The following is a 26995-nucleotide window of genomic DNA, read 5'->3' on the forward strand; positions in this document are numbered from 1 at the left end:
GGGGCTCCCAGAATCACTGCTCTACAATATCTGTGTGCAAGGAACCATAGTGCAAGGAGGGTCGGAGCTAGAGAACCGGTTATCTACCCTGGGCAGCAGCATCTAGATCATCTTTTCGCCTGAGAAAACACGCATTTTGTTTTTTCCGTATAATTTTGAATAATTGATTAAAGGTACTCGAAGTATGTGTCACGGGTCCAAGAGGAGTCACGACGAGCCTGTCGATATTAATATGTGCTGATTCGGTGCTTTGAACACTATTATTCCCTTTCTTTGTTAGACTATTGTGTGGAGCCACGCATGGGCGTTGACCAGACCAAGATGCCGCGATTAACTAAAGTTTAAGAACCATTGATTCAGAGGGAAAATTTAGCGTCCCGTTTGGTTCAGCACCCGGGACACCAGATCCACCGACCTCCCCCCATCCTCCATCCTTTGGCATAGGGAGGAGGGGGGTCTGTCATGATCCCTAGGCCTAAGGGTTAAATGTCTGAATATTAAGGCCTCACGCGATAGTGAGGATTCTCGACAACCCGCAGTGAAATAAGAAATAATAATACAAGCGGGCTGAAGGAGCTATATAGCTATGTAGCCCAGCGTAACAAATTTAGGGAATAACTATATAGTCAAGGAAACTAGACTAGAAAAGAAGGATAGCGGCAATCCTCCTCTCCTCCTGGACATGGGTGGATATTTGTTTTGGATGATACAGGTTACAGGGGCCACAAAATTAAAATATTGTCCAATAGGGGACATGGACGTAAAAAGGTTATGAAAATCGATTTAAATGGTTGGTTTTACACAGTTTCATTATTATTTTTTTGAGGTGTCTTAAATCAAAGGAAGAGATAATTTATTTTCGCAAATTCCCTTTTTCACTATCAGTGGCATTGACAAGATATCTCTTCTCCTTAAAACCCAATTTAAAATTTAGCCTAATTTAATAAAACCTATAAATTTAAAGTCTCTTAATCTAAAAAAAAAAACTCTTCAAATTTCGTTATTTAAAAAAAACATAATTTAATATAAATTCCCAAATTTTAGAGCACTGACAAGCCAAAATATTTTTAAAGCTGATTTCTCAATGAAATTTTTTGTGGAAGCCCTAATTCTTGTAATTCAAAAAAAGGCCTGGTTTTGTTTATATAGCGTTCAGAACGGAAGTTGCACCAACTTTAGTGTTGCATTTTTACATGCATTTTTAAGTGATTTGAGAATAAAAATTTGTACGCGTTTTACGAAGAATGCTATTTTTTTTGACATTTTACTTGAGTTTGAGACATGATTTTTAGAAGTCTATTCATTGTATTATTACGAAACTTTAATATGACAATCTGCTATATATTGTTAAGGTTATAAAGTGAAATCTAGGATTTCTTTTGTATATATATATATATATATATATATATATATATATATATATATGTCTAAATACAGTTTTTTATAGACGATATGAAGAAAGAAATTTCCAAAAATTCACACGTACATTAACAAATTTGAATGTAACTTATGAGCATTTAACACACAGTCTTTCAAATTTGGTAGATAACCTACACCAGTACTGTAAAAATAACAAAAGATTCTATTCATGGCATTTTTCGCAATCGTGTTTCGAATATTACATTAATTTCGCTTAAAATTTTACATGTGAAAAGAACTTTTTCATAGAAAATGATACAAGTAGTTCAAAATTTATTTTGAACAAAACACACACACATTTTTTTGAGACTTTCTGTCAAAAAATGTTATTAAAGTTCACTCCCGTTCCATTTTATAGAGAAGTTGGATACCTTACGCATGCTCTTTCCTTTTTCTCGAGCTAATAATTTTTTCCATAGTTACTGACAAGTAGAAAAAGCCTCAATTACCATTAAAAAAACATTTTGAACTTATACAGGGCCTTATTAAAGATGTGCAAAAACCTCAAAACTCGCATATAAAAATAACTGTATTAAAGTATTATTACTTTTCAAATATATATAACTACCTTTTCTTTTTGGCTCAACTTATAGTGAGAGGGAAAAAAATCGGGTTGCGAACTTCAAGATGAAAAAAAGGAAGAAATGCAAAGAAGGAAAAAAAATTATTTTAACAAATTAGAGAGTGAACCACACATGCTCTGCAACAAACAAAGACTGCAACAAAAAAACAACAACTTTGGGCATCTTAACCAGCAAATTTAAAATATAAAATGAAAAGAATATGACCTCATCTTATGAGTAAAAGGAGAATCTGAATTTTAATCCTCAAACTGTCTGCAGTGATGAACTTTTAAAGGACCCTTTGCACATATGCAAAACTCTGCATTTAAGGGGTAAAACTCATTTTTTTTACAATTTTATAAGTTCATCTTTATAATAAAGTTTAATGTTATATCAATATTACAGGATTCCAATAAATAAATTTTGAGCATTTTATTAAGATAGCTTTTAATGATTGAAGACGTGGAATCTGGAACTTCACCTAGTGCATGTATGCAGAAATGATATTTGCCCGTGATTCTGAGAAGATGTGACTACGAAGATTGATGCATATATAATATTTCCAGATATAAAACTTTTCCATATTATAATAATTACTTTTATATATCATACACGATCATGGGCTCAAAATTATTGTAAATATTAAGAGGATTCGAAATGATAGTCGGGGGAGGGGAGGGAAGTTCTCAAACCAAATGTATTTGGGCCCGCTTTTAGTGAGAGTCTGGATGAATCGAGCAATCGAATGCGTTTTGTTTGGTACAATGGTAATTAAGAAGGTTTTAACAGCTGGCTGATGTGAAGATACATTTACGAAAGAGAGAAAATTCACCTCCTATGCGGAGAATCGAACGAACCCATGTCATTTCATCCGGAAAGTGAAAGGACGTGGGTTCGATTCCCCGCAAAGGCAGTTAAATTTTCTCTCTTTCCTAAACATATCTTCGCATCAGCCGGCTGTTGACAACGTTCGTATGGATAGCGGGGAGCGACATCATCCTCGGGCAATGGTAATCGCATAGAAATTCTGTCGCTTTTAGCGAGCAGATTTTTTCAAGGTATCTCGGATTTAACTAGCTGCAGCAGTGAACGTTCAAAGAACCCTTTGCATATATGCAAAGCTAAGCATTTAAAGGTTAAATTGGTGTATTTTGAACACCTCCGACTCGGAGAGTTATACCATGATAAATAGCTATAGAAGTCAACTCCTGCGTGTAAGATAAAGATGGATAGACGCAGAGAGAGAGAGAGAGAAAGATCCTTGCAACAGGGTATCAAGGAGGAGAAAGCCCGGAGAAAAGAGGAAATAAATGTATTGTTAGAACGGAAGAAAGGGGACAAGTAGGAGGGGAATCGGATCCAGGACTTCTTGGCCAAAGCACCTCATAAAAAGTATCCGCCTTGCACCCAGAGACGACGCCATGTTGGACAACGTCTCTGGGATCAATAAATTCGGGTACAGAAAGGAAGCATTCCCTCTTTTTTGTTCTTATTTTTCTATGTTGGTGCTTTTCATTCGGCGCTTCAGGCTGTCTCACTCTCCTTTCTCCAGATCCGTCACCAAGTCCCGATTTAACCCGGATCTCTTCTCCGTTGCCTTCACCAATTCTCTCTACTGTACTTCTCTCTTTCGAGGTGCTCCTTATCTGGAAACACTCACTGGATGCGGGAATTATTATCATTTTTTAGAGTGAACTATGGATGATTTGAATTCCACTCGATTCGTACATACGCACACAGTTATAATATTATGCAGTATAAGGTGTGCACATTAACCCTTTCAGACCCGAGCTTTCATTTTCTTAAATTTTCAAAACATTTTTGCATTTTTGATACTAAAAAAATTGCATTAAAAGCGTAAATGTTAGCCGATCTTTATTTTTCCCTTTTTTTTTGGAATTTTTAATTTTTAATTTTATTTTTTGTAAAGAAATAATTCACTTCGTTCAAATTTTCTTCAGCCACGATGATGCAGGGTATATTCATATTCGCATAAAATTTTTTCCAGAATTTTATTGCTAAATTTTACGTAATAAATCACACTTTTCCCTGAAAGCCATCTTTAAAAAACCCGTAAAAGTTCAACTTTGAGTGCTGCCTTCTGATAAAAGCCCCCCCCCCCCCCCAAAGCTCATATTCACCATATTTCTAACTCAAGACTTACAGATTTTTGAGTCAGGCTTAAAAACTAACTCTCTCAGGTCAAAAATATATGTATATTATATAGTAAGAATAAGCAACCCGCACATTTGAGGCACAAGAGTCTGAAAGGGTTATCCATAAATACAATATTCAAGTATTTTATTCCCTTTTGACATTCATCGGATTCATTCATTATTTGACATTCATCGGATTCATTCATTATTTGACATTCATCGGATTCATTCATTATTTGACATTCATCGGATTCATTCATTATTTGACATTCATCGGATTCATTCATTATTTGACATTCATTCATAGTGGTTCCCAAAATATGGGAGTTATTTATGGAGTTTATAAATTAATGTTTCTTGGACACGACTGAATTTTTTGACGTTTTCCTTGAGTCATGTTCACTAAAGTATCTAATCTAATAACAGAAGATACCAATGCAAACAAACCAGAAATAGAGTGAGATAGATGGCTTTTTTCTGAGCCCCAGATATCAAGGAAACAGTTATTTTCCGGATATGATACTGAGGTGAACTCGGAAAGAAAAGTCATCACGTCTCCACCGGGACTCGAACCCAGTCCCTCTTGCATACCGGGCAAGCATGCTACAATCTACACCACTGGAGACACATGACCCTGCCTTCCTTATTTCACGCACTGTGGTGTGAGGCGCTGAAGTAGAGGCATTAGTAGCCTCTCTTAACTTCAGAAAATGGCCCCCGGGTGGGACGGTTTAGAGTGAGATAGATGGCTTTTTTCTCAGCCCGAGATATCAAGGAAACAGTTATTTTCCGGATATGATACTGAGGTGAACTCGGAAAGAAAAGTCATCACGTCTCCGCCGGACTCTACTTCAGCGCCTCACACCACAGTGCGTGAAATAAGGAAGGCAGGGTCATGTGTCTCCAGTGGTGTAGATGGTAGCATGCTTGCCCGGTATGCAAGAGGGCCTGGGTTCGAGTCCCTTTCGGAGACGTGATGACTTTTCTTTCCGAGTTCACCTCAGTATCATATCCGGAAAATAACTGTTTCCTTGAAACCAGAAATAGTTTAGGTAAATAATGATATTTTTTTCTCAACCAAAATAAAACAACAAGTACGATCTCTCTAATCGAAAAAGAAACTTTTACGAAGCAAGTTTCACGTGACATATTTTATCAAGCGAAAGCCGATGGATGAGGTGTGAAAAAATATTGGTACAATTCATATTTTAATTTTTTTAGGAATTGAAAAATTCAATTTTTTATTAACATTTTAATTTTCTTGAATAATCAGTCAACATGTAATTTTTTTCCCATCTCGCTACCCCAAAACTGCTCTCTCACACCCCCGACTGGGAACCACTGCGTTAGAGGAAACAGGCCCAATATCACAACAATTTTAAATTTTCGTTCTCAAGTTTCTGGATTGCACTAAAATGGGGAAATGATTGATGGAATATGTTCATAGACAAAAATTATGATATGATAATATTAAATATACACTGATAATGGAATATTGAACTATAGAAACATATGATTTGGGGAAAAAATAAATCAAACTCGAAATTTCCATTTTTTTCTAATACTGTTTCTCTATATGGTTCATCCCCCATAAACATTTTTGTTACAAAAATGGATGTAAATTGATGCTGTTATCATATTTTAAATTGAAATAATGTCAACAAAGCAATTTGATTAATTAGTGTGGATTTTTTTAATTAGCAAGAATGGTTAATTAATGATAAAATATACAGTTTGCCTTGGTTTTAATGTTATTTATAAAAAGATAAAATCTTGCTTAGTACAATCCCCTCAATTTTGTGCGATTTTATAAATATCTGAACACGTAAAATTTCCGCAGCTCTCAAATAATGACCCAGACAAGGAATCTTTCCAGATAATAAACTATTGTACTTATACAGCTGTACTTTATACTGAAATGACAATAAATGATGTACTTTTTAAAATACCAAAAAAATTGAGAAAAGAAATAGGACATTGACGTGTAATAATTTTGAAGAGTGATTTCCCTCCCCTCCAAAATTTTAAGGGGTAGTTTAGAGAAGAAATGGTATTTTTTCAGGAAATAACTCTATTAAAAAAATTACCTATTAAATTTTAGGGAAAATTATCATTCCTCAACAAAATTTGGATGAGTGAAGTAGATGCGTAGATCACGCATAGAGATGCATTTTTGTGAACACTGCACGGGACCCATAGAGAATTAATGAAACATTTGGAAAACACTTACATCAAATTTTAAAGCTGGGTTCAAATTCACACAAACTGTACAATTGCGAACATGAACTGACACAGATTAGCACCTGCTTGATTTCTACTTCATCATAATTTATTGTCATCATATATTTCTATCATAAATCGGAAAAAAAGAAGAGTTGTTCATTAGTTTTTACTATTCTTTCCCATCTTTCCTCAGATATTCGCAGTCCATTATCTCTGCGAATATTGCACTTGGAAACATGGATTTGTTTTTTACAGGCTGGAAAAAAGTAAGATATTTAAAAAAAATTACTTTTTAAGATTAATAGATGGCGTATAAATGTGAGCGAGAAAATTGGCTTTTTAAAAACGTATTTTAAACTTAATTTTTCTACAAAGCCTAACAAACAGTCCCCTACAATCCATTTTATTATTGATGTGAGTGAAATTTTCAAATGCAGTTCAATGCAGCTGTGAAAATCACAATACTTTCTCAAAGTGTTCGAATTTTCATCTGCGGATTCTACACAGGAATATATGGTATTAGCTATAATACCCGGAACTGTCCTGGTCCCCCCCCCCCTATGTAGAGACCAGTGCCGTCTTAAGGCATGGGCCCATCCGGGCACGGCCCGGGGGCCTAAAGAGAAAAGGGGTCTCACAAAAATTAGATCTGGTTGAAATTTTGCCCGATAGGGAGTGAGAAAAATCACTTGGCCCAGGGGCCCCATGATGCTCCTAAGACGACCCTGGTACTGACAGCATTAAAGAAGTGACAAAATTCAAGAGTGTAAAGGCATATACATCTCTGAAACACATTGTTAAGGAACCAAAGTAACCAAAGTAAACATTCCAAATGTCATTGTTGAAACAATTATTACCTGGGAGTTTTTTGTACAATTCGAGCTTTTGCCCAGCTGTGGCGATTTTTTAAAGTAGCCTATCGTTCAAATAGGATCCTGCCTAATATATATATGCTAAATTTGATGAAGATCGGTCTGAAATTGAAAATTTGTATAGAGAAAATTCCAGAAACGCAAAGAGTCAATTTTATATATATATATATAGATTTTGCGTTGCAAATGTCATTATTACACCGACTAAGAAAAAGTAATTTACATATTTCAATTTCTAATGACATTGGTTTTGAAACATCAGGATTTCGGCTGTGAGGATTATGTCCAGGACCAAAATTTTATAATACCAAATGTATACCACGATGTATAAATTTTATGTACATCGAAACCAATTATTAAAAAACTTCTTACCTTCCGGTGAACTATTTTTACAGTGTACGATCGGAAAAAAATTCTATAATGGAATTCAGATGGTAAAAATTTGAATTATTTCCCGTAAAATCCTAATATTCACGCAAATTTTACGGTACTGTAGGGATAAGACATAAAAAAAAATATTCCACTCCGGAAAATATAGGAGCTCCTATATAATAGGTACAGTCTAGTTGATACTTCTGAGGAAAATACAGGAAGAGTGAAATACGGGATATATATACAGTACAACAGGAGAAGGAAAAAATATATATTCTGACGTGTGACTGAGAGAGAAGTGATATACAGTTATGTTCTGTATATACAGTATACAGTGCATACATAAAAAAAAACGTAAAGGAGGAGTGAGTAACGTTAGGAGATGGAGGAGAGAGGGAATAATAAAAAAACGTACACGTAACGTTGTTTACTAAACAGTGAACGTCGCGTGCAGGAGCCCGTGAAGTTGATTCCTTTCCTATCTTTTTTCTTTTTTTTTTTGCCGGGCCCTGTACTTATTTGCCCGAGATCCTTTCAATGGGGGGATACTTTTCAATAAGGTTCTCTCTCACTGAAACCACTATAGGCTCAGGTGTTTACACAGAAATCTTCGTGATCCTTATGCTGTAATACTACGGAAAAAATATGATATATTTTTCTGTAATTTTTAAAAAAATATGAAAATGAGTGGTGAATAGTGAAAATTTTTTGGCTGTGATGATAATTTTTCACAATCGTAAAATGAGAATTCATACATTTTCAATATCCTATTACTTTAAGGGGTGTCACGATCCCTGAAGTCGAATTTTCAAAAATTATTTCAAAAAATATTTCATTCCATTGCAAATAAAATGCAAAAAATTTCGTGTCAATCGGTTAATTTATTTTTTCATAATAAATTTCTCAAATTTCAATTTTTGAGCTCATCCGTAAGATTTAAAAACAAAATTAATGCGTCAAAAATTCTGAAATTTTACACAAGTGTTTATTCGATATGTGTTAGTATTGGACTTTGATATCTGACCATTCGTAAGAATTTTATGAATTTGTAAAGTTAAAAAATTTATAAATTTCAAAAATCTAAATTCAACATTTTTTTTAAAAATACATCCCATCAGTCGATTGCTAAATCCGAAGTTCATTTTACTAACACATGTCGAATAAACGTTTCTGCAAAATTTCAGAATTTTTGGGGCAGTAGCTTTCTTTTTTAATCTTACGGATGAAATCAAAAACTGCAATTTGAGAAAATCACGTTCAAAGTGTTTTTTCTTGTATACATTTAGGCTTGCATTACACTATAAAAGTTTGATAAAAGTTCATTTATAAAGCTTGAAAAATTCAACCAATTGGCGAATCAGTTAAGTTCGCTCGAATATAACGGATGTGCTTATAGGTTACATTTTTCAAGTTTTACAAAATAATTTTTATTAAACTTTTATAGTGTAATACCAGCCTAACACTATAATTCATTATTTCTTTTATTATGAAAAAAAAAACCAAATTAACTGATTGACACGAAATTTTTTGCATTTTATTTGCAATTGAATGAAATATTCTTTGAAGTCATTTTTGAAAATTCGTCTTCAGGGGTCGTTACACCCCTTAATAAAAATTGCCATCGTATAATCTGCAGCGGTGTGTGATCCATACGTGCAAGTTTTATTCAATAATGTCTTAATCTTAAGAAGTGAAAACGGTTGTTGGGGTCATGTTGAGAAGAATGTTGTGATTTTTCTACTCGCTTCTCCACATGGACTTCAGATATTTCCACAAATTAATTTTCGAAAATATTTATTTTCATTCCAATACGTCAGAAAGAAAAAGCAACAGATGATACGCAGTGATATACTCCACCGTCGCCACAGTGGTGGTCGGCTGAAGCTTGTTTTCTGTGGTTTCCACGTACGAAGCGCAAATGCGAGTCGATCTCCCCGTTAAAAAAAATCTCGCCACAGAGAGCAATAGGCCTACAACGGTGAAATTATTCAATCATTACACTCATAGTTAGAAAAATTGATGGCAGATGACCAGCACTACACGTAACAAGCATTAAACAGAAGAAAAAAACTGCACGTTATGTTCACAACACATTAACGCACGCACCAATTCGTTAGAAATTCCGTAGAGGAATGTGTACGAGGTGCATGTACGGTTAAGTAGTAGTAGTAGTAGATGATACGCAGATGTATGCGGTATAACTTGCGTAAAGAGCTTCAGGTATTGTTTAATGTAAAATTTAGGAATTATACGTTGATATAATACTTAGGAAAAAATATGTTATACCAAAAGGTATTTATCTCGTATCATTTTCAGAAAAATTGTGGAGAAGGGTATTTCAAGAAAATTTCCAAAAGAATTTAAAAGAATTTATTAAGAAGAGCATATCAAGAAGAATATATCAAGGAGAACATTTTCAGAAGAATATATGAAGAAGAATATTTCTAGAACATATCAAAAAGAACATTTCCAGAAGAATATTTCCAGAAGAATATTTCTAAGACATATCAAAAAGAACATTTCCAGAAGAATATTTCCAGAAGAATATTTCTAAGACATATCAAAAAGAACATTTCCAGAAGAATATTTCTAAGACATATCAAAAAGAACATTTCCAGAAGAATATTTCTAAGACATATCAAAAAGAACATTTCCAGAAGAATATTTCCAGAAGAATATTTCTAAGACATATCAAAAAGAACATTTCTAGAACATATCAAAAAGAACATTTCTAGAACATATCAAAAAGAACATTTCTAGAACATATCAAAAAGAACATTTCCAGAAGAATATTTCTAAAACATATCAAAAAGAACATTTCTAGAACATATCAAAAAGAACATTTCTAGAACATATCAAAAAGAACATTTCTAGAACATATCAAAAAGAACATATCAAAAAGAACATTTCTAGAACATATCAAAAAGAACATTTCTAGAACATATCAAAAAGAACATTTCTAGAACATATCAAAAAGAACATTTCCAGAAGAATATATGAAGGAGAACATTTCCAGAAGAATATATGAAGGAGAACATTTCCAGAAGAATATATGAAGGAGAACATTTCCAGAAGAATATATGAAGAACATTTCCAGAAGAATATATGAAGGAGAACATTTCCAGAAGAATATATGAAGGAGAACATTTCCAGAAGAATATATCAAGGAGAACATTTCCAGAAGAATATATCAAGGAGAACATTTCCAGAAGAATATATCAAGGAGAACATTTCCAGAAGAATATATCAGGAAGAATATTTCTAATAACATATCAAGAAGAGCATTTTTTTTTTTTTTATAACGTGATCCTCACGTATTCCCAAGGGATCAGCATGATCCATCCAGGGAATTTGTTAGCGTTAGTAAACATCCATGCCCGAACCGGGATGTCTAAACGGGAAATCTTAATGAGAGTTATATATAGTTAGTGGTGAGACCCACGTAATAAGCGGGGAAACGTTATATGTGGGAATGTTATGAGCGGAATCGACTTTTATTTCCCCTCAAACTTTGCTTTTGTGGTGAGGATATTGATATTTGTGAATCGGTCATTTACCATTGGCTTATTGGGTGGCTGGAATATTAAAAATGACAAAAAAAGAACTTTTTACAAAGATAATCATTTTAAAAACTGCGAATAACTTCCATAATATGTTGTCACATATCTAGACATTTCACAAAAAATAAAATTAGAGTTGAAATAATATTTTAAATTTAAAAAATGCTGGAATATTTTTCATCTTTATTCCCATGTTACCGGCAAAGTATGAAATCCCGGGATGGATTTCACACTTTGCCGGTTTTTGATGATCACGTTGTTAAAAACTTGCCTTCAATTATGCCACATACAAAAATTTCGTACTTCTATAATTCCCCTAGTTTTTTCGGGAAAAAAAAATCATCTCTGAGAAAACGGACGCCGGTTAACAGAGAATCGGACAATCGAGGTTTCACTGTATTCTTCGACGACAGGATAATAAGAATGGGGAAAAAAATCTGGTCGCTCGGCATGATGTCGCTCAAACTCTCAGACTCCAAATGTTCCATTGAGCCGATAGCAGTACGTGCGTATACTTTCTAACGACGACAGAGAGAGAAGGCGTGTAGAAAAACATTATTATACACATTTCAACAAAAGGTATCCTGTAGATGCAACACAGACTTCCCAACCATGTTTTTTTTTTTTGTTCTTCTTCACACCCGACCATCAATAAAAATAAAAAGATCCTAGGCGACCTACACAACACAACCTTAGCCCTAGTCTCACACCTACGCCTAATGGAAAGAAACTACAATAGAAAGCGGGGGCGTTAGGCCTTACACGGGGGGAATCTTAAAGGTGTTTAGACCCTGTAATCTCGTGGGAGGGGGGTTTTGAAACCCCCTATTGTGACACGTGGTGTTTACTTTAGACACTTTATTTTTTTTGTTGTTGCCGTGTATTTTATTTTTTTTTCTTAGGGGGTATAGATATATTTTTTTTACAGTGACCTATTTTATATAATATATACACGAATGACTGCTGATTGGCAGAGAATAGAGAAAAAAAAAATACATTGACAGAGAAGAGAGAACGTTACTATGTGTTCGATTGTGTGTGAGCCGTTTGTTATTATTCGGTACCGAACGTGATCTGTCTTGATAACTCGCGGCACATTGACGTGTAGGAAGCCCGAGGAAAATGTGCCTGTGACGACTATGATGACGAATTTCCAGTGTAACATTGTAGCGATTGATTGTCGAGCTGCATCGCAGTTCCAGATTGAGTTCTTCGTATGTTTGACAATGTGGAGAAGAAAAAAAAAGACACGTCAATAGAGCCGAACAGAGGATGCCAGCACGAGTCAAATACAATAAATGCAAAACGCATGCAGTCCGTCTCAGTGTCTCTCAATCTATGGTCCGCGGACCAGAGATGGACCGTAAGTATTGTCCACGTGGCCCGCAGGCAGACTCGATTTAATGCAAGTCTGTATTTCGATTCTAATTGAATGAAAAATTATTCAATTTTTTTATAAAACTGATATTAATATTATCCTCTTGGGTTCAAATAAAAAACTAGTCCCTCATACTTTGGGTGTCCATATTTCATCGAGAAAAATACGGGAACAATATACACTATAGCTAATTCTCGCCAAAATATGCAGTTCTGAATAAAATTGCCAATTATTGCAGAAATTACTGAAATTAAGGGATATTTCGAGAATCGCAGTAAAAATAATGAATATCACGAAAAAACGGTGCAACCTGTTGATCACATTTCATTCATAAAAAATGCAAAAAAATTTGGACCTCGAATACTGCAAAATATGACATCCTAAATTGTCGAAATAATCTTGCCATGAGACGGAGAAATCATAAACAATTGCTAAAATTGCTGAAAAAATTACCAGTGGGAGGTGGATGAGGTGCCATTAAAAAAATCGCAGTGATTTGTAGTTAAAATGCAGTTCCCGAAAAAAAAGGGAAAATATGGCAATAAAATGGAATAAAATTTGTTGTTTTTCAGGGAATTGTTAGCCAGTGTCTTTTAGAAATACTAATATTCTATGCAATTTCTCGAGAAATTAATTTGCACTTTTTTAAAAACGAGTATATCTCACCCTTTTCTATACGAGATAACCTTTTGCCTTGTCTCATTTTACTTCGTGAGAAAACGTTCACGTCGCATTATTCGAAAAAGCTCCTAGAAATGATATTTACCCAGATTTGCGAATAAGGAAAGGGACGTGAGAAGAGTAGGGTAGTTTTATAGATTATCTCCCAACTGTATTCATTACACTGTAATTCGGATTTTTTTTTTTTTTTCATAATGTGATCAGCACGTATTCCCAAGAGATCGTTACGATCTGTCCAGGGAATTTGTTAGTGTTAGTAGACATCCATGCCCGACCCGGGATTCAAACCCAGACCTGCACAGTCAGAATCTAGCTCCCTAACCACTGAACTGGCAGGCGGCTATTTACTGAAAAAGTATCGCGAATTTTTTAATGAATGTTCAAGATATTATATTTATATCATTCATCGTCGGTAAAAAAATTTCGAAAAATTTCGAATTGTACTTTTTTTTAAATTGCAATTTTTCATTTGGGCTTATAGTTTTTTCCGACCACTGTACTACCATAAGATTAGACTTACTTAAAAAATTTTAGTTAATTGTAAATTTATTTTTGACTAAATTCAATTCAATAGTAGAAAAAGCTTCGATCCCGAATGGGTAGGGGTCCGTATAAGACGGGAGACCACAAGCAGAAAATATGGTCCAAAGGGCCACGGGGTAAAAATATTGAGAAAGCAATGCCGTGCTGCATATACTATGTATTCCCCCTCACCCGTATAACGAACGGAACTAGAAACGAAGGCATTTTTGGTTTCCGCTATGATCAATTTTTTGATTCCAAATCCTTGTTTACAGGATGTTTTTGTGACGATGTTAACTGAACCAAACAAAAACTGACACTGATTATATCGGAATGAACAACGGGGGAAAGCTATTAGGTGCGGACTTTTTTTTCCCTGCTTGTTTCCGGAAAAGGGAAGGTAATTGATTATTTTCGCTGTTTTAGTCACAAAAAAAAAAAAAAAAAAAAACTACGAAATTTACTTCCTACTTGTGAACGCATCGAAGAGAATTCCTTTGCATATTAATCTCTTGGAAAATTTGCAAATTATTTTGCGAGTCAGAAAATCCCTCAATGTCAGTATTGAATGCCTCGATATCACAATTAAAAGCGCTGAAATGCTTCTACTAGTATAATTTAATAACACTACATTTTTTCATGAATACTGATAGATATAGGATGCCAATATCCGAATTTTAGCGAATCGACCGGATGAAGTCAACAATAGTCTTGTATAGCGGTGGTTCTCAACTGGGGGCCCATATGGTCCCCTAGGGGTACTGAGATACTCCAAGGGGGCCACGGAAGAAAATGGAGAAAGGAGCCATGACAGGTGGTTTGAAGGGCTGCAGAGAGCTGAGGAGAAAAATTAAGGTGTGAAGAAATAAAGCTTTTATATTAGTGACTATACACTTACAGAATCCAACAAAACCACCCATAAAACCAGGCCGTCTTAGGTCATGGACCCACCCGTGCCTCATCGCCTACATTTTACAGCAAGTTCCCGAAGATGGGGTTTTTCGCAGGTCCCCGACTAGATTTTTCACAGAACCCCTCCCTCCATATTAAATTTAAAGAGTGAAAAAAAAAAAATTATGAAAACCATATCAGGCCTCGGGCTGCAGCTCTGTCAGTCCCACTCTTGAGAGGGGTCATGCCCTGGAGTCTCTTGCCCATAAGTGACCCCACCCCTCATGATATTTTATATAGTATAATAAATTTTGAAAATAAGTAGGAAATATGTAGGCTGTTTATTTCCGGCTAAGTATGGGACTATCATAGCATCACTTTGCCTGGGGGGGAGGGGCATGATGTTGAGACTGTCCTGAATAGACCTCAGACTAGCGGGGAGCTCAATAAATTCTAGGCGAGTGGTCTGGAGGCCAATATTATTCGCAAAATTTCCGTTCTATATAAATTCACTGAAAAAAATCAATTCAATACGTATAAAGGACCTTGCTTCTAGATGAAGGTCGAACACTGGGTAAGACAGGGGATCCACGGGCAAATAAAGGTTAAGAAACGATGTTGTATAGCAGTGTTTCTTAACCTTTTTCCCCATGGATCAGATTTTTTTCTCATGACCCCCCTGTCCTATCCAGGGCCCCCTCTACCCTCATCCAAGAGTGAGATACTTTCTATTTTTTTTATTATGAATGCAATTTTAATAAATCAGGACAATCTTTAGAATCCTGGCTAGGCGCGGATTCAAATTATGGATTACCATCTTCCAGGAGTTTAATTATATGGTGAAAAAGGGTCTGTGTAAAATATGAGACGATCCAATGAGCATGCACGATAAGTCGACTCTCCCAACACATCAACCGTTGCTCTGGTGGCCCTCCATACTTAGCTGGAAGTAACAGCTTACATACGAAAATCATAGTACCAGATCCCATATAGTGCAGTCCCCCTCCCTCCATTATAGACATGAAGACCCGGGTCATGTCCACATAGACTCAAGGGTTAAGATACTCCTAGTTCTATGGACGGATCTGATGAATTCTGAAAGTAGTAATATTTTTCAACCATGTTTCACTTTTAAAGCTTTTCTCTTCACAGCTCTCTATGACTCCCTTCACCGCCTGTCGTAGATCACCTTTCTTCTGATTTTCTCCCGTGGCCCCCCTAGAATATCCCAGGACCGCAAGGGGGCCATATGGCCCCAGGTTGAGAAACACTGTTGTATAGTACCTTCGGTACCCAGCATTGTACCTTTGCATTTCCGCTACACGTGGAGTCTGGAGTAAAAGAAAATTTCGCGATTGGCATGGACTGCATTAGATCCATAGCACATAGCACGCACAGAAAAGATATGAAATTATAACCATATATTTAATATTGAGAAGAAAAACATATTTTTGAAAATTTTTAAATTCAATCGATAGAGATATTGCATGTGCTATAAATTTGAAAATGGTTCAAAATTCATAAAAATTGAAGGATTTGGAATGTTTGAATGTGGTTTTTGCAAAAAAGTTTTACTCGCGAGAAGGAATATTTTGGAACAGAAAAAAAAATTTAATTTATATTTTTGTTGATAGAGAGCAGCACTGCACGACAAAGCAAATCACTGGAAACATGCAAATCAGATTCTTATAAAATGGGTGTGCGATTAACAGCTCATTTCTGAATTTTCCTGTTACTTGGCGCTTCATGAGGTTTCACTGTGGTGTTAACATTGGTGGATAGATTGATAAGTACAGTCCGGAAGTTCATGCGAAATGCCATAAATGCCTTTTATCGCCTATTTTCAAACTTTTTTGGTAAAAAATGCCTTTTTAGAAGTTTCCGTGCCATAAATTCCTATTTTAACATATTTTTAAGTTTATTAGTGAATTTCCGCAAAAGAACTGGATAACGAAAAACCACAGGAAACGAAAACTTACTTTGTCACCTGGGAACAGTACTAATTTTTTTGCCCCTCCTCCTTCTTCCTCGCAATTTTGGTGGGAAAATGAGTAAACCCAGCGCCTTTCCTGGTTCAGCGATCAGGGCACCAGATGCCCCCCCCCCTCCCCACTGCCCTACCTTAGTTGCGGGCCTGTCTGAATCTTTTTCACGAAACTCAAACACATATCTCTAATATAGATATTTCTATTATAATACCAATGAAATATTTTACGGCTTCTGGTATCGCAAAAACCCTGAAAAGACCTCTCGATGAACTTTATGGCTCCTACGAATTTTGAATCTGCGATCCACGTTGTCTTTCAGTTAGAATTTGGAAGATGTTTGTAATTAATAGTTAAGTTAAATGAGTTACAGTTTAGTCTTTTTAGAGATCTTTCCACAGAGGACACCAAAAATACATTTTTTTTTCATCTAAACCGTCCTTAAATGCTAACAAAAATCAATTAGATATTATGTAGAAAGTCATACGTGGCCAAGTCCCTACAGAAATGAAATAACCCCACTGTACCTATAATTCAAAAATGAGCATGCTCCGCCGTAAGAGACAAGCAAGTCCTTCACTCACTGGGTAGGTACTCTTTTTCAATTGTATGCTACATATTCACTCACCCCCTTGGAACTCTGAATGTGAAGGGGGTTTTTCAGCTGCTAAATCTCCCTCTCACTCTACATATATATACCCCTTGCTCCCGTCCTTTGCTGACCTTTGGCCCGTTTCCGGCCGGGGGGGGGGGAATAACACTTCTACACCAACTACTACTACTAGGCCTACAACTACTCCTACTACCTCCACAGACCGGAGAAAAGCCCTCCACAACACACAGTTCCTACTATCTTTCAATGACATGGGAAGCACACTTCGTTCACCATCAGTCACTGGGAAGTGAGATTTGACTCAGGTCAGTTTCCTGCTGGACAAGTAATGCAAGAAGACCAAGAGAAAAGACAAAGATTCGTTCGTTTTATAGTACGTGGGTCTTCAACCTTTCAGACATTGCGGGCCAAAAAAAAAAGTTTCGAGGGCCCGCAAATCAGGTAGTATTTGCTGTAGTATCTAGATTCACACTATAGAGTCTCCACGGGTGGGACCAGGTTCCAAGTAAAATAGGAAAAGCCCTGTGTTATTTGGGAATTTTTCATATTCTGAGATTACGTGCATAGAAAGTGTTGAATAAAATATGAGTTTTCAATAACACCAAAATTATTATCTTTAAAAATATTAAATTTCATCAATTTTGAAAATAATTCTTTCAATAGCCTGATTCTGGATAAATTCTTTAAATTTTTTAGTCGACATCACGACACGGATAATGTTATCATTCGGGTATTGCTGTTACTTTTCCAAAGAACGGAACGTACCGATAGCGTACACATGGGAGAATGTTTTTTTTTTTTTGCTATCTGGGACTTCAGTTAATACTATATTACCTTTTTTTTTGGAGTTGAAATTTTTCTTCTTGCGCATTATGAAGCAAAGGTTTAACCAAACTTATGTTTGCCCGTTATCGTTATCAATGCTAAGTAGGAAGCTAGAAGGTGTTTTCTGCCCTTTTGACAAACTTTCGTAAACATGTCGTAATCAGTCCGTAGTATTCGCAATGATTCCATGCACGTGTGGATTTGCTTTTGAAATGGCCTTCCTATAGTGCATAGTTTCAAAACCTTTTTTGTCCCATCGCCCCCCCCCCCAACGCAATCTAACCCATAGGATCCTCTGTTATACCTGTAGCTTCTACCGTCCCCCTGGAACATTCCATTGCTCCCAAGGGGGCGCTAAGACCCACGTTGGGAATCACTGCTATAGTATATGAGAAAAAAAAAATCCCTTCCCTTCTCAGTTTTCTTTTCTTTCCAGTTTCTTTCAATTAACCAGATTTCTTTACCCGAGAAACTTTCTCAAGGAATCTATCTATGAAACATATTGCATATTAGAAAAAGCAATTCATGATATACATTAGACAGTTGCATTCTAAACTCCTCACAATAGTTGAATGAAAAACATGCAGCATTTTAGTTAAAGGAAAAAATAAATAAAAAGTCCCGTTTTTTTTAGAATAAAGAAAAACGGAACATTTGAATATTTTGTAAGCAACAATTTTTATGAAACAAAAACAGTTTTCACATGTTTTACCTGTTTACCATACGTCCTATTTGACCAAACGGGATGTATGGTCACCGAACCTGCAAACGAGATTTTTTTTTTTTTTTTCAGATTTAACTATCATTCAGTTATTGTTATCATAAATCCCCGAGTCCCGATGTGATCACATTAAGTGGCATGGACTGTAATCTATTTTTTTCAATCAAAATAAAATTTAAAAAATATTAGTTTCAATTTTTCAGTTATGAAATTAAATTTACATTAATTAGCGAAAAGCAACGAAGAAAAAGAGGGGAAAACGAACGTAAATGGCTAATTACCCGTCCCCTCCCTATTCCCAGTTAGTTTATTCGGTTAATTAAGGCGACATTTCCATTTGATTTGGCGAAAATGGTCTCAATCGGGGATCAGTGAAATGACGTAGCCATCTATCTCTTCTCTCTTCTCTTCCCCCCCCCCCCCACCCATCGAAGCCAATCACGCGCAGACTCTCCATACCGGCATCGTAACCAATCAAAAACCTAAGTTCCGGACTGGGACGACCAATCAAACCCAGGAGGGTGTCGGAAACCCAACCAATAAGGAGCCGAGTTTTATTTTATTTTATTTTCAATGGAATTCCTCTCTCTTCCTCCTCCTCCCATTTGTTAACCGTTTCACGTTTCTCTTGAAAGGAAGGAAAAGGAATAAAAATGAAGTAAAAGTAAAAAAAAATAGATTGACATTTTTTTGCAGGTGCTTCTAAAATTACGTCTTGGTTTGTAACAAGAAACAGACTTTCAAAGGAGAAGAGGTTCGATTCTCTCTTTTTGGAGGGAAAATACGGAAGGATTTTGATCGAATTTTTTTGGATGAAAAAGGGATAAATAAACATTTTTGTTTTTCCTCTTCCCCCCTGACAGAGGGAATTCGAAAAACAAAAAGATCGCCTTTGCCCCGCGGAGACCTGCGTGGTCTCGATTTTAGTGAGCGGCAAAAGGCGGGAAAAAATTTATTTTTTTAACATTTTTATCCGAGTGATTTTTCTCATGAAAATTTGAAATTTTCGAAGGAAAACAAAAAAGAAGAAACGTATTCAAACATATTTTTAATTGGATTACAATGACTCGTGGTGAAGATTCGGCTAGTCCTGCGGGTAATTCCAGCACGGATGGATTCAGCTTGTCTCCGGTCTCTAATGGTAAGTGAGAGATTTTATTGTTGTTATTATTATTGTTACAGTGAAACAACCCCTGTTTTTTACAGTAGAATAATGATAACGTTCTGTTTTTTTAAAAGAAATTCAACAAGAACCCCCCGTTTTTCTAGGACGAATTATTCTTGTTCCGCCGGTGTCTGTGAAAGAGGGTTTTTTTACTGTATTGATAGAATATACAATTTTTGGATCTTAATGAAATGCGTTACTAGTAATGTTTGAAATCAGCGTGATTTGAGACTATTTTTAACATGTGTCTTATACTTTGAGATGTTTATAAGCATGACCCGAAGTCGCTATTTCGGGTGTGCGGCAGGTGTTTCTGCAACGAGCCCGGTGCCCATGGGCGGAGATACGGGGGGGCCCCAGCGTCGAAGATAAAGTTGACTGATCTAATGTATATATGCATATATGAATTGACATCATCATCATTGTGCCCCCCCCCACAAATAATGACCGTGCCCCCCCCCCCAGACTTCCAGGTCTATCTCCGCCTATGCCGGTGCCTCGAAGACACCGTATTTATAGAAATTTTGAATTATTAACTTCTGTTTGTAGTAATAAAAGAGGGTGGACGAAAATTTTAGGCCCTTTCCCCCTATCTCCACTTATGTTTTTGTACAAGGTCCAGTGCCTAGTAGAAGTGATCCTGGCACGGCCGAATTCAGGCATATGCAATGTGAAAAGCTGCCTGAAAAATTTGATGGGCCACAAATCTTTTTTTGTACCGAGCCTAGTGTCAGGTAGGCGTGATATTGGTATGGCCGTATACATAGGCATATGCAACGTGAGAAGCTGTCAAGAAAATTTGGTGGGCGGAAAATTTTTTTTACCAGCCTCAATGTCTTGTAGGGGGGTGATTCTGGCATGACCGTATTTAAAGACATGCAATGTGAAAAGCTGCCAGCAAAACTCGGTAGGTGGCAGATTTTTTTTTTGTATCAAGCCCAGTGTGTCTGGTAGCGGTGATTCTGCGTGACCCGAATTCGGACAATTTTTTTTTATACATCAGGCCCTGTGTGTAGTAGGAGTGATTTTGGCATGACCGAATTCAGGCTGGTTTGAGGAGCTGCAAGAAAAATTTGATGGAGGGGAATGGCGATTTTTTTATACCAGGATGAAGTGTGTTAAGTGGAGAGGTGTTCCTTTTATCACTAGGCACATGCAACGTGAGAAGCTGCCGGCAAAATTGTATTTGCGGCAGTTTTTTTTTTTACCAGGCCTAGTAGTGTCTGGGGTGATCCCGGCATAACAGAATTCAGGCATATGTAATGTAAGACGCTGTCAATAAGATTTGTTGGGGGCAATTCTTAGTACCAACCTTCTCCGTTTGGTGAAGTGGCTGTATACATAGCCATATTTAGGCATGTGTGGAAAGTCACCGGAAAAAATTTTCATGCGCATCATATTTTAGTATCAAAGACATCGCTTTAATGCAGGTTGGTTACGAGCATAGATTGGTAGAAATTATATCAGCTACGGTATATGCAGTGAATTTTTTTAAAATTCTGTTTAATAATATTTCATACGCCGTAAGCACGTTGCGAATAACTGCCCTATAAAAACGTATTGTTGAAATGTACCAAAAATTCACGTTTTGTTGAATTTGGTTATAGCTATCAACAGCATTCCTTCAACGTTTTGCACCAGCGGAACCTAAGGAATAATTTCCATTTTCTAGGAAAGTTCTTGGAATATTGTCTATACATTCTGGTTTAGAGTCGGCAGCGTTGCTTAACCCTTTAATTGGCATTGACGAGACATCTCGCCCCATAAAAGCTTCTTATTTCAGCACTAACAAGCCCAGATATATTGTAGATCCGATTTTTTCTCAACAGAACACCTATAGGCTAACCTTTACTTTGCACTTGCTGATGATCGGAAGAAAGCTTACTTTTTTAAAAGAGATATAACATTCTGAATAAGGTTTAGTGATTTCCGTTGTTCGCCTACTGCTTAGAGGGTTTACCTTTCTCCCATTTGAACCATATTCTTTCCTAGGGCCCCCTGTTTTATCCAGGGCCCTTCTATCAAGGAGCGTGACCTTTCCTACTTATTGAATTGCTTTTTTGAGTAAATTTATATTGAACAAAAGTTTCATGAGAAAGTTCGGTTGCCAGCACTGAAAAATGCTTGTTGAGTGTGTAGTGCTTCAATCTGCCGTCAATTTTTCTAATTATGAGTGAAGTGTAATGATTGAATAGTTGTATTGTTGTAGGCCAGTTGCTCTCTATGGCGAGACTTTTTAACAGGGTGATCGGCTCGCATTCGCGCCTCGAAGTTGGGATGATTTGTAGCAATTGCAGGTATCAACGCAGAGAGCAACAGGCCTACAAAGATACAAGTATTCGATCATTACACTTCACTCATAGTTAGAAAAATTGATGGCAGATGGGAGCACACTATACATAGATTTGAACTTTAGCGCTCACGCGGAAAGTGTCTTGTCGAAATCCAACAAGTCACTTGGCTTTCTCGAAATCCAACAAGTCACTTGGCTTTCTCGTAAGGTCGTCTGGGCCATTCACCTCAGTTCCAGCGATGGTACGGCTGTATTTCGCGTATGTCTTGCCCTCACTTGAGTATGGCTCAGTGATATGGGGCCATATTCCTGCAGTGATGAACGTACGTATTGAACGTGTACAGAAAAAGTTTTTGAGGTCATTATTCCGAAAGACTTTTGGTGTGTACGTCCCAGATGCGCCTACTTCGGATCTTCTCTCTTTTTTCAAGATGACATCTCTCTATAGCAGACGTACTAAGCGAGATCCATCATTCCTTCATAAAGTTCTTCACGGCAGAATCGACGACTATTATTTGACGAGCCTAATTAATATCTCCGTGCCATCTCGCGAGCGACGGGTTCATAGTTCCCGAAATGTCTTTTATTTTCCTCGTGCACGCACGAACATTTTAAATGCTTCACCAATTTTGCGAGCATGCAAGCATTATAATACGGGTGAATTCCCTGATATATTTCACAGGAATTCCATGTTCTACTAGGTACTATATGAATTTGTATATATTTTATGTTTTCTCATCTATTTTGGTCGTTTTGTCTTCCTCATATTGAATTCACAATGTTTGCTTCCGTTGCGCATATATATTTTTGTATTATACAATTGTTGATGATTTTTTCTTTAACATGTAAATTATTATTATTATTTGCTTTTCTATTGATTTCCATTACTTTTCCCATCTCTGTAATTGGGCTCAGCCTGTTGAGGTGTGTAAATAAATAAATAAATAAATAAAATAAATAACAGGAATTACATAGAAACAAACTTCACGACAGGTGAAATATCTCGTCCCCCCTGACCATTGAGAGGGAATAAGTTCCCATAGTACAGCGTGTTATTTTTGTGGTTCCCAACTTCAAGGCACGAATGCGAGCCGATCTCCCCTTTAAAAAGTCTCGCCACAGAGAGCAACAGACCTACAAACAGTACAAATGTAATTCAATCATAACACATCACTCACTTCCCTTCTGAAATATAGATGGCAGCACTGAAAAATCAAACACAACACTACGTACGCACTCAGTCTGTTAGGTACACACACACAGTTACTACAACTCACGGTGTAGTAAATCGCCCATAGATGTGGTGATAGACCTGAGTTGTGCTCGGTTTGAAAGAAAGAAAGAAAAAGAAAGCGTGGTATTTTGTGGGGGGCAAAAGAAAGAAATGTTGCTGAGGGATAACAGGTTTTTTAACCAGTGAGTCAGCCATCTTTAACCTGTCGCTCGCGAGCACCATGGTGCTCCTGGAAGCATCAAAAGTGCTCAATGCTCGTGTTATATTTCGTGCTCGCGAGCACTTGATCAATTAAGCACTCCGAAAAATTCCTTCCCAAGGAATACAATAACACAGATTTCAAGCATACTCGTGCCGAAGTTTCCATAAAGGTGCTCTTCGTTTCATGACTGACACAGGTAGTTCTCGCGACCCGAGAAAGGTTGAAAAGCGCTGCATCGGGTGGATAGAGATTCCTCAGGACACCCCGCCCTATAAAGCTACCACCGTAACTAGGGCCCGGAACTTTAGGCACAAAAAGTGGTCGAAATAGGCAGGCAAAAAGGCACTAAAAATGCCTGAAATAGGCACTAAAAAGGCATTCATAGTTTTGTAAGGAAGAAAAAAATAACTAAAAACAAAGGTATTAAGGGTCTAAAACCTAGCTGAAAAATCGGTTGCAATTAATCCGTCTATTGTTTTAATTATAGTCTATAATAACTGCATTATATTATCCAAGTTAAGTTGATTTCAAGTCCAAAATAAAATTTACTAGACTCAGAATTAGGCCAATTCCAAGGCCACCATTACCAGATGCGGAGTCGGTAGAGAAGATGATCTGTGGGGCTCCCTCGAATTGCGAATAATTCGTGTTTATTTGTTATATTATTTGGAATAATCATTATTATTGAAACACGGCTATTTTGTTCTGTTTTTGTGAAAAGGTTTTGTCTTTTCATGTTACCACGTATCCGGGATTCCTTCGAGCGCGGGGCCTTGTGTGGTCGCATCTGTCACACACCACTGAGGGCGACTCTTGTCAACTTAATTGAATACTGAATATGTATGTTTGTGTGATAAATAGCCATAGTTGTTTGCAGTGCAATTATGGTACAAAAAAAAGAACATGTGCATCAGAGCCTTGTCTGCTTCTACCCCTGCCTTGTGTGAGCCATGACGTCAATTCAAGATCTCTTGGGACAGTCATCGGTCAGCTATACATATGCAACGCAGTACAACGCGTATACAACGCTTGAGCTAGACATGTAATGTAAAGCATGTGGAGAAACAAAAATTTCTAATTTTCCTCTGCTTTTCTGACACTGGGCTCCATTTATCTGAAATAAAATCATTCACGTCTAACTCCATCCGGCCAAAGCAAAGTTAATGCACGGATAGCAACACACCAATTTCTCAGATTACTTATTTGTGTCTAAATGGGGCTGGAAGAGGGGACGGGGACGGGATTTCTGATGGTAATTAATACTGAGAGTTGGAAATTTTTTTTAAAAAATAGCAATTCTTTTGAAGTTTTCAATGCCCAAAATATCCAAGTTTTACAGATTATGGCCTCTGAAATTCACTAATAAACTTAAAACTATGTTAAAATAGGCACATTTATGCCACGAAAATTTCAAAAAAGGCACTTTTGACAAAAAAAGTTTGAAAATAGGCAAAAAAAGGCATTTATGGCATTTTGCCTGAACTTCCTGGCCATAACCAAAAGAAAATGAGTCAACGTTGAAATTATCAGCACACAGTTTGAAAACAGTTCGTATTCAGGCATAAAAAAAAAACTAAAATAAAATTCCTCGGAATTTTTCTTTTTAAATTTCAAAAATTCGACATGTTTACCGCAATGCCATACATAAGAGAGAAAATTTGATGGAAGAACTGCACGTATTTCTCTTTTTCCTCAGCGCTTCTGCGACCTCAACTGGTCGAAGGTCACTTTCACAAAAAACCAGTCACAGATATCCTCAATCCCTGAACTGAATGTTAGCCGAAAGGGTCATACAGGAATAGTTTAGGCTCATACGTACAGTATTGAGGTTAGGATCCATGACGGCCTTATCTATCTTATATGTAAGTGGTTTCAAAACCTTTGAAACAATCTTTAAGTACCCTCTTGGAAATGTGTTGAATGCTTGCGTACCCCAACCCCTTAAAATTGATGAGACGTATGAGTACCATTGGAAATTCATAGGAAGTATGATAAACCAATACGAATGCCTAGTAGATGTGAATACTTCCTGGAAATGAGTAGGTGAATCACATCCTACTACGAAATGCATAAAAGTCCCGAGAAATGCGATACTTATACATAGGGGAGCTAGCTAATTCTAAAATTTCGTAGGAGCTTACGTAACCTTAGGAATGGGGGGGGGGGAAGGCTTGCTTGCTTACAAACAGTCATGCGTAAAATGTTTGGTAACCCTATAGACATGCGCTCCACTTTTGAAAAGTTTAGGAGGCGTAACAAAGAAATGCGTAAGAGGCTTGCCCATAATGAATACGCGGTAGGCTGTGCGTAGGCATACGTAGGTGGCTTATGTATTAGGGGCCTACCGATAAATTCATAAGAAACTCGCATATTTTCAGAAATATGTAGGAGGCTTGAATACATCCTCAAATGTATAGAGAAGTGAGAACACATATACACACTCTAGAAATGCATAGAAGTGAGAACACATATATACTCTAGAAATGCATAGTAGGCTTGCCCGTTAGAAATGCGCGGCGATAGGTGTGCGTAGAAGGCTTACGCACACTTATAAATTCACAAGAAGCTTGCATATTCTTAGAAATCTGTAGGAGGCTTGCATATTCTCAGATCTGTAGGAGGCTTGCGTATATCTTGAAATGTACTGAAGGGCAAAGAACGAGTGTACCTCTAGAGATGCCTAGAAGAAATGGGTGGCAGGTGTGATTGCATCTAGAGATGCGTTGGAAGCTTATGTACTTCCTAGTAATATTACACCATGTATAACATATGATTCACTTTTTCGGGGTTACTTTTTAAGGGAGACTATTTGTTGAAGAATTGAGTGTTGTTTGACTCATTTTGAATCATATTTCTGAATGGAACAAGTAACCTCAGATCTCCATCCAAACGCGGGGGGGGGGGGGAAGGTCCATAAGAGAGCTCCATGACGAGATCTAGTCTAGTGCTAATATTCTTAAGTTAACTAAAGCAGGAGTGGCCCTAGGGCTGTGTGCCGCGTGCGGCCACATGGCGATGAATCGTACTTAAATTGGGGGTACATGTGATTTACATGGCATCTCCGAAGGGTTGGGCTGACAGGCAGGACCTGTTTATTGTATGTGCAAACGGGGGCACGTTCCCAGGGCCCACTAATTTTTAGGGTGCCAAAAATTTCTGTCTTTTTTGTATTTAAATCATTTACCTCCCTTTGGTAGAATTACAGTCAGGGAAGTTTTATGGGTTTTTTTTGAGGAAGTAGCGAGGTACCTCAATCTGCTAATGTAATGTATGATACCACAAGTCAAAAGAAAAGCACCCAGAAGCAGGTTCCTTGATGA

At 36.9% G+C, this 26995-nt stretch overlaps 1 protein-coding gene across 1 annotated transcript in view; it reads left to right on the forward strand.

Moving 5' to 3' along the window:
* The first annotated feature begins 19415 nt into the window (after positions 1-19415).
* The window catches only part of LOC149064702 (protein lin-28 homolog), a 74474-nt gene continuing 66894 nt past the window's right edge, over positions 19416-26995 (forward strand). Inside the window, exon 1 of the mRNA XM_089255178.1 lies at positions 19416-19922. Coding sequence (XP_089111304.1) covers positions 19844-19922 — 79 coding nt within the window. The 5' untranslated portion in view covers positions 19416-19843. The remainder of the gene's footprint in view (positions 19923-26995) is intronic.

The sequence above is a fragment of the Pholcus phalangioides genome, unplaced genomic scaffold (genome assembly GCF_987345545.1).
Source record: "Pholcus phalangioides strain wild (caught in Gottingen) unplaced genomic scaffold, Ppha-v1.0 ptg000042l_1, whole genome shotgun sequence".
Lineage (NCBI taxonomy): Eukaryota > Metazoa > Arthropoda > Arachnida > Araneae > Pholcidae > Pholcus > Pholcus phalangioides.